Consider the following 14698-nt stretch of genomic DNA (forward strand, 5'->3'; position numbering starts at 1 on the left):
AATAAACTATTGCTCATTCGCACATACTCGAGTGAACATCTATCTTGAGCGTAGATCTTTAGTTCCTCAGTTTTTGGTGAGTATTGTGCTTTCCTGTTCCCCTTTTCTATCTCACGAGCGTCATGAGTTTGAGTGTTTCCCCTCCCCCACATGCACCCCCACAACCACACCACACCAACCCCCTCTCCACCGAGGCAGAGCCAAGCTTTTCATTCACATCTTCTCTCACTCTCTCTCTCTCTCACTCTCTATCTATCAGTCTTTTGAGAGAGAAATGATGCAGTCACAAGTCACAGCTGGTTGTTATGGAAGAAGGAAAGGATGCACGCGTGTCCTCCAAGCTGCTCGTGCCAATAATAGTGACATGGCACGTGGTGTATATATGTGTGTGTGTGTGTGTGTGTGTATGTATATACAGTACTGTGCAAAAGTCTTAGGCTCATGCAAAGAAATGCTGTAGAGCAAAGATGCCTTCAAAAATAATGAAATTAAATGTTTCTACATTAAATAACATACTATAAAGAGCAGTAAACAGTAATAAATGAAACGAAGTCAATATTTGGTGTGATGATCCTTCGCTTTAAAGAAAAATTAATAGTCTCAGGTACAATGTGTGCAGTTTTATAAGGAAATGAGCTGTAAGTGTTACTGAGCATCTTGTACAGCCACAGCTCTTCTGGAGACTTTGACTTTCACACTTGCTTCTTATTTTTGCAGCAAAACTCAGCTGCCTTCATTCTGTTTTTTTTTGTCTGAAAAGTGGTCTGTTACATAATCTGCTGCTTTCTTTACTGACGTACAAACATTTTTTGTAACATTTAATTTTGTGCCGGACAACTAATGTTAGGAATCTAAAATGTTTTTGTACTGAATCAATAATGCAGAAGTCATAAAAGAGAAATCTCTAACAGAGTTTGTACTAAAAAAAAAAATAGGGTGCCTAAGACTTTTGCACAGTACTGTGTGTGTGTGTGTGTGTGTGTGTGTGTGTGTGTGTGTGTGTGTGTGTGTGTGTGTGTGTGTATCTATCTCTCTCTCTCCATATATATAATGTACACGCACACAGCAGATAGTTTGGATGATTTGTTTAGACCACAGCTCACTCAGCAAAGGTTTTATCTGCAGACTTGATATCTGGATGTTGGTGTTGATTAGTATTTGATATGCGTAGTGTGAGATAGAGGAGGTGTGTGTGTGTGTGTGTGTGAGGGGGGTGTTTTTATATCTTGGTGGGGACCAAATGTTTTCACAAAGATCTGACAGTTTTGACCTTGTGGAGACATTTTGTTGGTCCCTATGAGGGGGGGAAAAAAATGCTTTTTTTTATTTAAAAAAAAAAAAAAAAAAAAAGAGCCAAAACGTTTCCTATTGGTTACTGAGATTAAGGTTAGGCATTAATTAGCTGCATGAATAATTATGTCAAAGGAAGGTCCTCACAAGGATAGTAAGGCTGACACTAATGTGTGTGAGTGTGTGGGGAAGAGGGGAAAGGGGTTAAGTCCCCCGCGTTGCATGCACTGGGGGAAGCACGCAGCTAGAGATCGATTCTTATTTAGATGAAAATGAGGCCGAGAGTGCATCTGCCTCAAAGAGTGAAAGAGGACGCCTATTCAGACTGGGCTAAAAAAAAAAAAAAAAAAACCTATTTTCTCGAGGTGACAGGTAGTCTTCACTTAGAAAGTCAGTGAACAGAAGATCAGAGTCTTGCACATATTCTCCCTATTTTTATATTTAGTAAAGATTTAAAGGAATACTCGTGCTTTTCGACCCTGTCTCTATCTACCGTATGTGTAGTGTGTGTCCATGTGATCAGCCTGGACAAGAATTATCGAAACGTTTCCCTGCACTGAGAAAACAGAAACCTGTTCACTTTAAACACATTTATAAGAGAAGCCTTAAGGCAGTTGTGTCCAAGATGTTTCTAATGTGTAGCTATGTAATGTAAATTAAAAACTACAACCATAATGAAGCTGTTAAGATGAGACAGACATGAGAGAAAATCTTTGCAAAGCTGTTCATCTATTCATCTTCATTAAGCACTTTATCCTGATTAGGGTCGTGGTGGATCCGGAGTCTGTCCCGGGAATACATGGGTGTGATGCAGGAAAACACTCTGGATGTTCATCACAGGACACCATGCACATCTCACAGTCACACTTAGAGGCAATTTAGTGTCACCCATCCACTTAATGGAGTGTTTTTAAGAAGTAGGAGGAAACCGGAGAACCTGGAGGAAACCCACGCGGACAACACTGGAATTTCCACACAGATAGTAACCTGAGGTCAGGAATGAACCAGGAATTCTGGAGCTGAAAGATAGCAAAGACAAGCAGTGTTCTTGTGGAGCTATCCGACTTTCCAGCACTGGAGCAACGCGGGGGAAAAAGTTGTCCCGGTTACTTTAGATTTCCTCAGAAGGTTTTGTGTTGTAGTGGTAACACAAAACAGCAACTTCACCTCTGGAAGTACAAATACAGATTTAGATTTCACTCAGATTTCATATGACTGACAAATTCGTTACGACCTTCCACAAAAATGTCATTATCTGCACGATCTCTGTTCTTTCCTCATTACAGGGAAGTGTAGAAGTTCTTGCTTGTGATAATCACACGTACGCTGCACCTGCACTAATTTAGGCTTAGGCCCAACAATGCTGGAGTATTCCTTTAACCAGTGCTTGGAATGACAATGAGGGGAAAACTCAGAAACTAGCTGGAGAGAGAGATTAAGTAAACGCGACCCAAACTTTATCTCGTGTGTGTTAAGAGCAGTCATGTGATAATGAGTTCAGGTCGTGGTTCATTCGCTCGCTCTCATCCTCGCCCCTCTTCTCAGATTGATTAGCTGTAGATTGCAGGAGAGAGATGTGCCGAGCGTCAGCAGAAAGCACAGCCAGGTTTGTCCCGTTCTCCTGCTCGGACACTTACCGGCTCCCGCTCCTGTCATATTCCAGGAGACTGGTGATTTTCTGATATTCTGCTTCTCCAGCTATTTTTTTTGTTTTTCCTTTTTTTTTTTTTTTAAGAAGGCTGTCTTCCTTTTGATACTACAAAACTGCAGAAAAATAAGTGTAGTGCTTTAATCTGCGCTCCCAAAACCCTGTATATTATGTGAAGTTTTCTGTTTATGAATGAGCTGGAAGGAATTCAAAAACTTAGTGCATGCATTATGATTTCTCCAGAACCAAATAAAATTTTTGAAGTACCAAGCTTCAGTGTAATCTGATCAAAATGGCCATAAATGTGCTGCAGTTCTGTCTTTATACCAGTAATTCCATTGCAATTTGTTTTTTGTTTGTTTTTCCTAAATTTACTTGAAACTCAACTTGAGTGTCTCTTCTATTTTATTTTTCTTCTATTTTCTTAAGATTTTCATCTTTCTAATTCTCTCGTCCCAAATCATCAAGGTGATCATAGTTGTTTCATGTAGAAACCAGACAGTTTAACTTTACCTATATTCTGAAAGGTTTTCAAAATTGAGCCAAGATTGTAAACATCAGCTCCAAAGCTCTACAGCTGAGTGTAAAAGTTTGTACACCCTTAGGACAAATTGACAAGAGATCTATCAAGTTATTTAGTGTATTAGGTTTTTACAGATGTTCCTTCTTTATCCAGAGAAACACAAATGCTCAAATACTGCATGTTAAAGATATGAATACTTTTATATATACGTACATATACATAAAATTTTTAAAAATTATATCGCTTTTTTTCCCAATATGATACAAATATGTCTTAACATGTATGCTGTACCACTTTTTGCATTTTTATTTTTGTTTTAAAATGTATTGTATGTACAAAATTCTTATCAAATAGTCTCACATTTCAATGTTCCTAATTTTGTTTTTTAAAAATGCTTTTACACAAATATCATAATACAATATAATGTTTCCAATGATCTTTCTTCAGGAGTATACTGGCATAAGTATAAATAATTAGTAGCAGTTTTTAATTAAATGTAATCTTTTTTAACCCTTTGTAACTGACCCTGATTTGTCATTGTCATTTGTTGGTAAATAGAATTTCATATTTTACATTTATTTCCATACTGAAACTATAGAGGATGAAAAATATATTTTATCTTTGCCATTTTAACTGACCCCAAAGTATTTTCTTCTGCTTTTCTTCCCTTTAATTATTTCTTTTTCCTCCCCCCATCATTTTCTAGTAAAACAGTGATCAGTTTACTATTTGTTTTCAACCCAGAAACTATATAGATGAAAACAATCCTTTTAAAAGGAATAAAATGTAATGATCAGACACAGCTTTCCCCATTGCACACATGACACCGGTATAAACAGTAGTCAGTAGTTTCTTGTTATATTATCACATTTGTTTGTTTAAATGTTTATTTATTTGAAGTGTGGATGCATTTGTAGATAAATAGTGGTACGTTGCATTTTTTTGACACAGAAACTGCAGGATTTTGCACTGGATTGTACACCAACATCCACTAAAAACAGTTTAGGGTATAACCATGTGCCATGCAAAATCAGAATGAATGATGTGAAGTGACGCAGCTGATCTAAGATGATTTTTTTTCCTTTGTAATTTGTTAGAAGTGCCATGTAAATTTTGTTTTTTTATTAATCACTCGGAGTGATGAGTGTGGATGTGAATGAGAGTGACCACTCTGCCCCTAGAGGCTTCAGCCCATACTCCAGCCTGCGCCGTGACGTAGCCAACTCAGCGAGTTGCCAGATTGAGGTTAATTCCTCATACAATACTTCCTTTTAAATACATAATAACGAGAACACTACACGAAGCATTAAGTGCGCTTAGACGTGGTTGGAGGGGAATAATAACATCATGAGTCCTAGTCTATTCATTTTTACGTTGTATTATATAAACAGTGTACTGCTTAGTATCACGAGGGATAATGTGGAGAATCTGGCAACCCTGGCAGCCCCAGTGAAAGGGCTGAGCGAGTGTAGCAGAGCGAAAAGGCTTTTTCGGGGCAAGCAACCGACTGGCCACTTCGCCTGGATGGAGCTCGGCATGTTTACCGCGGTTCGCGTTACATTTTCCACTTAAATTTTTTATTTTTTTTAATGTTTCATGTACACACATTGTAGGAGCAACACATCAGCGCTAGCTTTAGCCCGCTCCGCTCTGCTCTGCTCGGCTAAGGCTGCATGATTTCTGTTGTGTTGCTGGCTAGTTTGGCTACAATGCTAGTTCGCTAGTTAGCTTTGTTGCTAAAAAAAAAAAAAAAAAAAAGCCAGAAAAGGGGCTTGGAGAAGTCAGATTTGTTTTATAGTGAGCTCTGACTACACCGAAAACTGTGCTGTGTTGCGTTATTTGTGCGTTGTTTTATTTTTTTTTCACTATTGTAGAGATTTTTAAACGCTTCGTAACCGTTGCGCGTTTGCAGAAAGTGAACGCTGCTTCATTATTCTCTTTTTTTCCTCCAAACACTGATTTTTTTTTCTTTTCATTTCGTAACTGTATTTGTTTTTTTTCCCTCTATTTTTTTAAACAACAGACTCAAATGTTGCACTGTTTAACTTTTCAAGTTGTCGCATTTTATTCGAACAAATTAATAATAATTATTTAAAAAAAAAAAAGAAAAACACGAACGATGCTGTGTTCCCTGTCTGGAGAACTTCGAGTCAATCCGTGTTTATTAATTCCTTTTGTTTGTTTAGTTTAACGCTTTGCTTTTGGGAAAAAAAAAAAATATATATATATATATATATATATATTTCACACTCAGTGCTCAAAGTAGGCAGTTTAACCAAACAAACAAACAAAAAACCAACAAAACTAACTACCTTTGTAACATTTCAGAGTGTTTTAAATAGTATTAAAGGTGCATTCGGGTGTTTTTGTTTTTTTTCTTCTTGCGCAGCCGCGGTACATGATCTCTCACTCGGGCACATAACTACATCCCAAGCTCCCGTCGTGTGTTTATCACTAAATATCATTTGTTTTTGCAATTTGGGAGCTTGGTTTTTTTCACATCTGAAAGCATGGATGATCATCAGACCCGCATGCTGTCGGGACTAACCGGGCTCGGGGGACTGGGTCAGGGCGACCCGAATGACCCGGATCCGGTCCGGAAGCAGCAGGACATCGGGGACATCCTGCAGCAGATCATGGCCATCACTGATGAAAGCCTGGATGAGGCCCAAGCCAGGTAGGGTTTATTATTCATTTCCAAAAGAGAAGTGATGGAAATATGAAAAATGTTGTCTCATTTGCACAGGAAGGAGCACATGAAACTACTCTGAAATCTGTAACAGTCTGAAAACATGATGCTTTTTTATTTATTTATTTTTTTTAATAACTTAATGGATTTTTCTTTTTTAATGTGAAATGAAGAATGCATGTGGAATCACTTATACAAAAAAAGTAGGGAGTTTTTAGTACAGAGCCTGATTTATTTATTTTTTTCCAGCATTGTTTCCTCTTGGAAAACTTTTCCGAAAAGCAAACCCTCTTTTGTGGAATTGGATCAGATAAGATAAAGCAAGATGAGATAAGATAAGATAAGATAAGATAACAAACCTATTAATCTAAATCCCAGAAAGGGTACAGAGTCAATATTGTGAAAAGCAGGACTCTTGATCCTCTGTGTTTTCATACAAACGTATAATAAATGTAGTAAAAGTTAAAGCGTAGTGTGTGAAGTTTCCAGAGTAACAGGACGCTTCAGGGAGAAAAAAAAAAAAAAAAAAAAAGCGAAGTGAGCTTGCAGGAGGTAAAACCTGAGCTTTAAATTCAAGTGTTTTAAAAATTAATTAGTCAAACAAGCTTTTACTTTCTACAACCTCAACGGTGTCCTGTTTCTCTACGCTTTAACTTTCACCGCATCCAAGATCTCTGCTCAAGTACTCTACCTTTCCAGCTCACACCTACGCTGCATGAAACCGATGAGTTTTGTTTACATTCGTTCATATTTCACGTTAAGTGATGATGAAACGCGTCGATTAAATGACTCGCGTCAGCGTAAAGAAGTATCTGAGTAAAGAAATCAGGGTCTGAAAAGGGTTTAAGTAGCACCTGTGTCTTTGGTGGTACTTTCTTTTCTTTTTTTTTTTCTCTTGAACAGTGTAAACGAGATCCTACACTTTTTTATAAAGGTGTCCTGTTAGATTATACAACATTGATGGTAAAAGGTAATATTTTCCAAAGCAATAAATACACTCTCAGGGGGGAAAAAAGAGAAGGGTACTAAACTGCACCTTTCCTTTGTACCTTTAATATATGTCTTTCACCTGGAAATGTGGATATAGTGCACCTTTAAAAACAGATTTAAGCCACAGAATGAGTTTTAAGCTCTGGTGAAGATTTAGAGGTTCACGACACACACCTTTGTCAGTAAAAGATGATAAACTAAAGGTACTAAAGGTGTTCGTGTGACAGTTCCACCTCAGCAACAAGGAATGGCTTGGGTTTTCTTTCTTTTTTCTTTTTTTTTTTTTTTTTTGGGAGAGTGTACTATAATGGTTCCCCAGAGGAACAGACCGAAGAACCCTTCAGGGAACCGTTCTCTTTCCGAGAGCGTGCGGCCCAAGGTGCTCGTGATGTTCAGGTTTTATGTGTGGCTGAAGAGCGAACCTGGCTCTGTGATTAATACTTTACTGATCCCGTGAGAGAGTTCAGTTTGGAAAAAAAAAAGGATTTCTCTGCAGTTTTTTTTTGATGGTTTAAAAAAAAAAAAAAAAAAAAAAAAAGCATTTCTGAACCTTTTGTTCATTTCTGCACAGAACGTTTAAGGGACAAACTGAAGAGCTCTTGGATTCAAATCCTTTTTTTTTATTATTTTTAATATCCTGTAAATAAATGCAGAGTCACAGATCTGCTAGTAAATGAGTTGTCTTTGGTTCTTGTTCAGGTCTGGGGGGGAAAAAGAGTGGAATTGAAATCCCAGATCTGGAGACGTACAGAAATTCAGTACAGTACGAATATTCTGTAGCCGAAACTAAGACTTGAATCATTAAGGTCTGTTTTTGCCTTATTTGCCACATCAGCGCAGCTTCCCTAATGCATCTCCCATTTCACCCTTTCTGTTTTAATGATGCTGTTAATGACCTCTCGTATAATTAGTCAGAAATCTGAACACGGAAAGGAGAAAAGAAAGGTCTTGAGAGCCGTGTTTATTAGCTGGAGGGTACTTAATGTTTTTTTTTCTTCTGTTTTTGTTTCATGTGAATTGAGCAGTGTGTGTTTGGGTGTCAGTTGGAGTGAAGGAGCCTGTAAAAAGTTAGTTTTTTCTCAGGGGAGGGCAATACGACAAAAAATATCATATCACGATACTCAGTGACATTTCTGCTATACACGATGTCTATCACGATAACTAGCCTAGATATATCTTAGCACAACAACCTTGGAATGTGTTTCCTTTCATGATTCTTCTATTTAAAGGTGTGGAATAGCTGTATTTATTTATTTATTTATTTAAAGTCCTTCTTTTGTACAAATAACCCAGACGATATGTAGAACATGATAAAAACAACAGATTTAAGCCTTGGCCTTAGCAAAAGTGTATTAAATCGCTGAGGAAATCAATTTGGAAAAGATTTCTGGTCTGGAATGCTTGTTTCTGTTTTGATTCGCTTCCTGTCAGTCATTTTATAGACAGTCTTCTCTACAGGATGCCGTAGGTCCCGGGGGCGGAGCTTCATGAACATGGGCGGGAATATTGGAGTGGGCTTCAACCGTCGAATTCTCCAAACTGTTAGAGACCTGATCCTGAAAAAAAAAAGACTAATCTTACCTAATGCTCCTTTAATGTCTACAAAATAAATCGCTTAATATGTATTATTTATGTAACTTATAATAAATCACATTTATTATTATTTATAATTTTTGTATTTATCATTTATTATTAATGTATTAATCTGTTACTTTTAAATTAATTAATTCTTTTTAAATTGATATAAAATTAGTATGAATAATTCCTGAAGTATTATCTTTATAAAATTTTAAAAACTTTACTCTGTTTAAATTATTTAATATTCATTATTGAGCAATTATTTAAAATGCAGGAAATGTAAAATATATTCTTTAAGATATTTAATTTTAATTAAAAAAAAGATATATTGATATTAATACTTTTTAAAATATTTTAAATAAAAATGTTTAAATTTCCTCATTTTAAATACTTGTTCAATTATTTTATTTTATTATATTATATATTATTATTTTATATTATTAATATATTATTATTTATAATTAATTATTTAACAGTATTTAAAAGGAAATATTTATCTATATCTATGTCTATTAGTTACAATTTAATTAAAATGTATAGTTTAAATATGTTACAGTTTTACAACCAGTTTTACCAATTACCACTTTTTAGTTTAAAACAAAAAAAACCTGTAAATTATTTTTATAAAAAATTAGGAAGTGTGTTATGTCATCATTTTTCTCAGTATGGATGTTGTGTTACTGAGAGATTTTGCCCAGCCCTGACTGAATTCTTTAGGTTTTATTTGCATTTATAAATCCGACGTGGTTTTCGTTTTCTTTTTCTTTAATCAATTGTTCCATCACTTAATACTTTTATTTTATACCAGGAAGGTGCAGAAGTCCAGTTTAAAGAGATGAAATAAAAACCAGTAGGCCTAAATAAGTAAAAAGTACTGGTGCTGTACTGTGAACAGCGGAGAGCTCGGTGCTGTTATACTCCGCCTGGTATAAAGTGGTGTACAGTCTACCTGCAGCACCGCTGAGCCATAATGACGCCAGTAACGCTAATGACGCTACCAAGTGTGCTCACTTCATAAGACTATCCGACGTTGTTGCACAGTGAACATCCATCTGTTGCGCATTAGTCACATGCAGAGGAGTTTTAATGGAGCAGTTCGGCTCTGCACAAGTTTTCCCAGTGGGCCGAGAAATGCAGAGGAGCTCCGGCTTCAGTCACGCTACACGGATTTAATCTGCTGTAATGACCGTTACTTAACCTCCTGTTTCACTCCGCTCTCCGTCCTCAAGGTCTCAACGCACGGCTAACCGTAAAGCGCTATAAAGTGCGTGTTGATACAGAGAGCGGCACGTGTCCTGCGAAGTGTGTGCGGATGAACGAACGCGATTAATCTGCTCCCTCATTAACATAGATAATCATGGAGCCTTAATTAAGTCATTGCCGTCATGCTGAGAGCGAGATTTCAGAATGATGTTTTGTCAGTACCGCTGCACTACGCAGGCAGAGCGATGTTGTTATTCGATTGTTTTACACCACAGCGATGTTGAGTTCTTGCTCAGAAGGCGTTGGTTAATTTTCTATCGCAGCAGCTGTAGAAATCATACCTTCCACGGTTTCCATGGTAACAACTTGCACAGGGACTTGTACGTCAAACGCTTCACGTGATCTAAGGCTAATAATTAAGTAATTTTTTAAAAATTACAAAGGCGGAATTTAAAAAAGTTGTTGCTGGTGTTTCACAAAGAATCAGAATGCCATCGATTTTTCATCTGGAAGGAGTCTCCAGTGTCAGTGCGTTGTACTGACAAGCTGTGTTTTTTTTTTTTTTTTTTTTTTTTTTTTTTTTTTCCCCCATCTTAAACTTTAAAAATCGTCTGAAAACTTTGAATTAACTTCTAAAGAGAAAAAAGAGAGGCTGGTGAGGGATAGCTGCTATAACGCAAGTGATACCAGGTGCTTCGCAAAGTTAAGTGTAGCTATAAATGGATAAAAAGCTATAAATGATATATATATAAAAATCATAATTGTTGGTGAACTGCTGTGGTATGAGAGGAAATACACACTTTGGGACGTGCTGTTATAGGAAATGAATCAACTTCAGGGTGGTAGCAGTCACACCGCTTCATCACGCCACACTGTCGTTGATTATTTTCCCAGCACAGCATGACACTGTGTTTCTCACATTAACATTGCAGTGGACAAATGCTATACTGTGCAAGTTTCGTTTGTTCGGTTGCTTCACGGCGAGTTACAGGATCTTAAAGGTTGACGTTCTGACCACGGACTTAAAGTTGGAAAAGTTTTGGCACCCACAGCCGTCTCGTATCGGCATTCTTATACCAGGAGCAAGATATTCAGACTGATGTTTGTCAGTAAGGCTACATAATGCTGGCAAAATACCATTTTTATTATTTTATGTTGCTATTAGTATGAATATAAGAAAAGCCTTAAGTAATATGGAAGGTTTTGTGAGGCGTGGAAAGTTTGGCTGCGTTATTTTTCGCAGAATATTTCTGTTTTTCGGATTGTGGGAATGCTGCGACTTATACAAGTGAATATCTCGATTTAGGTTCTTAGCTACAGCACATGAATACTGCAGTGAACAAAATATATAACGTTCAGATCATAGGGCGGGGTTTGTTGATTGTAAAAGTTTTGGCACCCACCTCTTGGACAGCCGCTGAGATTAAATATTTCAAACTGATGTTTCCGTATATGCAGGCATGTAATGTAAAAGTTTTGGCACCCTGAGTCACGCACGTATGGTAGTTTTGTGGGTCTTTGGTGAATCGTTGGTACAGAAATCTCAGACGCAGTCCGATATTGTACTAACAATAAACTAACGTTAACCTAGACTTTTTGATATATGAAGTACAGGGATGCACTGAGCAGCCTGGCACTATGGATCGGGATTGGATTGACATTTATTTCACATTGAACACGAGTTGACGCAGCATCACGCCTGTGACGTTTTGCATAACTTGGCAACGACGGGTTTGGCTCGATTACTGTAAGGATGATCATATCACGTGTTTCTATTGTAATGAAAATAAAAAAAAAAGCGGTCAGGGCTCTCCTAATGATTTTGCTCAGTAGTACGCAATTTTTGGATCACCATTAATTTGACACACTCTTTAGTACATACGCGGACAATGTAGCCTCAAGCTTTTTTCCCTGATGATGCTTTTTTTTTTTTTTTTATTCATTGAAGGATCACGGCTGCTCTGCTATGCGTCATTAGCTTGCGATCTCCCCCCTTCCCTCTTCACCAAACCGTTTGACCACCTGGTTCTCTTAATTAATTCGCTTCTTTTTCGACCCCCGTCCCCCCCCCTTCCTACTCGTCCCTCCCTCCCTGGTGTTCATCCTTTTCATTGTGTGCGGCGTGCAATCAATTCTCCTATAATGTGTGCACGAGAGCAGCTGGTCGCAAAATCGAGTTTCTATTAATGAGATGGAGGGAGGACGGCACACGGACAGGGATATTGCCTTCTACGCTTGAATTGCGAGTTAAAGGGTTTTTTTTTAAAAAACCGTGAAGCCACTTCCTGTATAGATGGTCCTCGCTGCACTTTTTGTTATTCGTATGCGGGTGGAATGACAGTCAGCCAGGTGTCCTGATCCTGAAAGAGGAATTGGTCCAAATGATCCTCTAGTACAATTTATAGATGTCCGAGATGTGTGTAGGAGTCGAACTCTAGACTAAACCAATCAGAACGTGCGTGCATGATGTACACTCTTCAGAATATCTTCACTAGCCCTGGTAGACGTCAGTTAGGTGTCTGGGCAACCAAAACGTAAGATGGAGCGTTCACTTGTGCAACAAGCAGGCCAATGAATGAATAGATCCGGAAGTGACTTGAGGACTTGAGGACAGCTAGAGCTGGGTGATATAACGATATAATATCAATTGTACTAGGAGACACTTGTCTGTATAAAATATCTTTGGTATCATTTCATTAAACTCGTTTCTAGATGTGAACAGTCTTAATGCAGCACTTGTGTGTTGGCTGAACTATACCGAATATCGTGTATCGTACAACCGCATTCAAGTATCGTGATATGATATTTTTTGTCACGTCGCCCGTCCCTAGTCTCAGGTAGTGAAAGTTGCGAGAGTTCTCTGAACCCCTGTCAGTGGAGGTACCTGATTTTCTGGTGTGACAGGACACATTTTTCACAAGTCAGTTTTTTAGAGAACATTTGCAGAATCTAAGGCATTCGAATTATCTCCCCCTTTTTCTTTCTTCTTCTTTTCTTTTTTTTTTTTTTTAAAAAACTGGCTCGGTTCACGTCCAATCCAAGGCTTTGTCCCAAACACGGATGAGTACGAGTATGACACCACGCAGCTCGGCTCAGAAACGGCGTACGTTTTCTCGCTATCACGTTTAGAGCCAGGAATGTTATTTTTAAATGAACAAAGGACACGTTGTCTATAAGCGAGTTGCATCACGCCTATAATATTTTACATAACTCGCTGGCAGAGACTCGGTTACTAAGAGGATGTCTGTATTGGATTAGTATCAGGTATCGGCCCACACTCATAGCTGTGGTGTTGGCGTTATGTTGTATTTGTGTTAAAAATAGGATCACTGATTTTAAAACACGCCTCGAACACCGTTCAAACAAGGCTTCCTTTGTGTTCGTACGTTGTCATTCGAGTGGTTTAATGATCTGTTGCGTCATCCATAATGCATCGCATGCGTCCATCATTTTTAATTTAGAAGTGTCACTTAGAGCTCCATGTTACACGCTTTTTTATGGGCTGGTGGGTTTTTGTCACGCGAAGAATATTTTAAGTATTAAAGTGAAATGAATTCTAATTAAAACCTCTTCTGACACTTAACACACACCCTGAACGAGTTGCATGACAATATTTATAATTAGCACGTGATCTTCAGTGGGATGCAAGGTTTATTTTCTAGCCAGTTAGATTAAACAGCTTTTTTTTTTTTTCCTTTGGTTAACAGTTTCTGAGATTACCCACAATGCCTTTCGACTACCTGCTGATAGTGGTGCCACTGAAAGTTTATCTCTACCTAAAGAAAGCGATGCAGCGGCGCTTTATCCTTTTTGCCTGTCCTGCTCTCTTATCTCTCATCTCTTATCCATTCTGCTCAAACAGATCAGCTTCCAAACATTCAACTTTGATGATAATATCACTGTCAGTACGTAGATCGCTACCTAGCTCAGCGATGCATTGCATTCTGGGACTCCAGAGTTTGCTCTGCGTCTCCACTACACTTTAATATGACGTTGTATGTTGCTGGAAATTGGTGAGTGAGAAAAGATCATTCTTGTTTTTAGGAGCTAATGGCAAAACCTGATGGTTCGCACTTATGTTTGAGATTGTTTAATTTTTTCTCTCTTATTAAACTCCAGTGTAACTGCGCTAGCACCGTGCGATGACCGAGCAACACGCCAAATGCAACACCGACCAACAAATTAGTGCCAGAATCGCTAAACATAGTACAGATATTTCAATATAGACATATTTAACATGTGTTTCAGTGTGGAGGTTTCTCCAATATTAATATATATTAAGAAGTCGCACTCCTGATCTCGCTGAGGCTTTCTGCAAAGTTGCTTTGTGGATTAACAGTGTTTCTATACATTAGGAATGGTCTTCTAAGCAAATCTGAGCTGTCTGATCTCCTCTCACTGAGCTAATAAAGAGACACACTGAGCACTTTCCCAAAACAAATTCAACACTGATGATGCTTTGGAGGGAAAAACGTCTTGGTGCGGGTCAGAACCTGTCGATAATGGCTGCAGACAAACAAGGATTGGGGGAAAAAATAAGCCAGCTAATTTCCTTTTTGTAATCAATGTAGCTATTTATAGGCAAATTGATATTCATAACATCACTGAATGTATAGGATTAGAGTATAAATATTTCAGCGTCAAGACATTTCTACGATACATATCACGATTGTGCAAGTTTCCTAACCAACTGGCAGCAAAAAGGTAGTGTTAGATTTCAAAATAAACCTTTAAAATGAATTTAGGTGTTGATACATGAATAAATAGTTTTAGGAAT

General features: G+C 37.8%; 1 protein-coding gene across 2 annotated transcripts in view; it reads left to right on the top strand.

Moving 5' to 3' along the window:
- The first annotated feature begins 4892 nt into the window (after positions 1–4892).
- The window catches only part of pbx4 (pre-B-cell leukemia transcription factor 4), a 51980-nt gene continuing 42174 nt past the window's right edge, over positions 4893–14698 (top strand). Inside the window, exon 1 of one of the 2 annotated variants that reach the window (XM_034298332.2) lies at positions 4893–6138. In XM_034298332.2, coding sequence (XP_034154223.1) covers positions 5972–6138 — 167 coding nt within the window. In that variant the 5' untranslated portion in view covers positions 4893–5971. The remainder of the gene's footprint in view (positions 6139–14698) is intronic. The other variant, XM_034298333.2, reaches the window with a different exon arrangement.

This window comes from Pangasianodon hypophthalmus, chromosome 23 (genome assembly GCF_027358585.1).
Source record: "Pangasianodon hypophthalmus isolate fPanHyp1 chromosome 23, fPanHyp1.pri, whole genome shotgun sequence".
Classification (NCBI taxonomy): Eukaryota; Metazoa; Chordata; class Actinopteri; order Siluriformes; family Pangasiidae; genus Pangasianodon; species Pangasianodon hypophthalmus.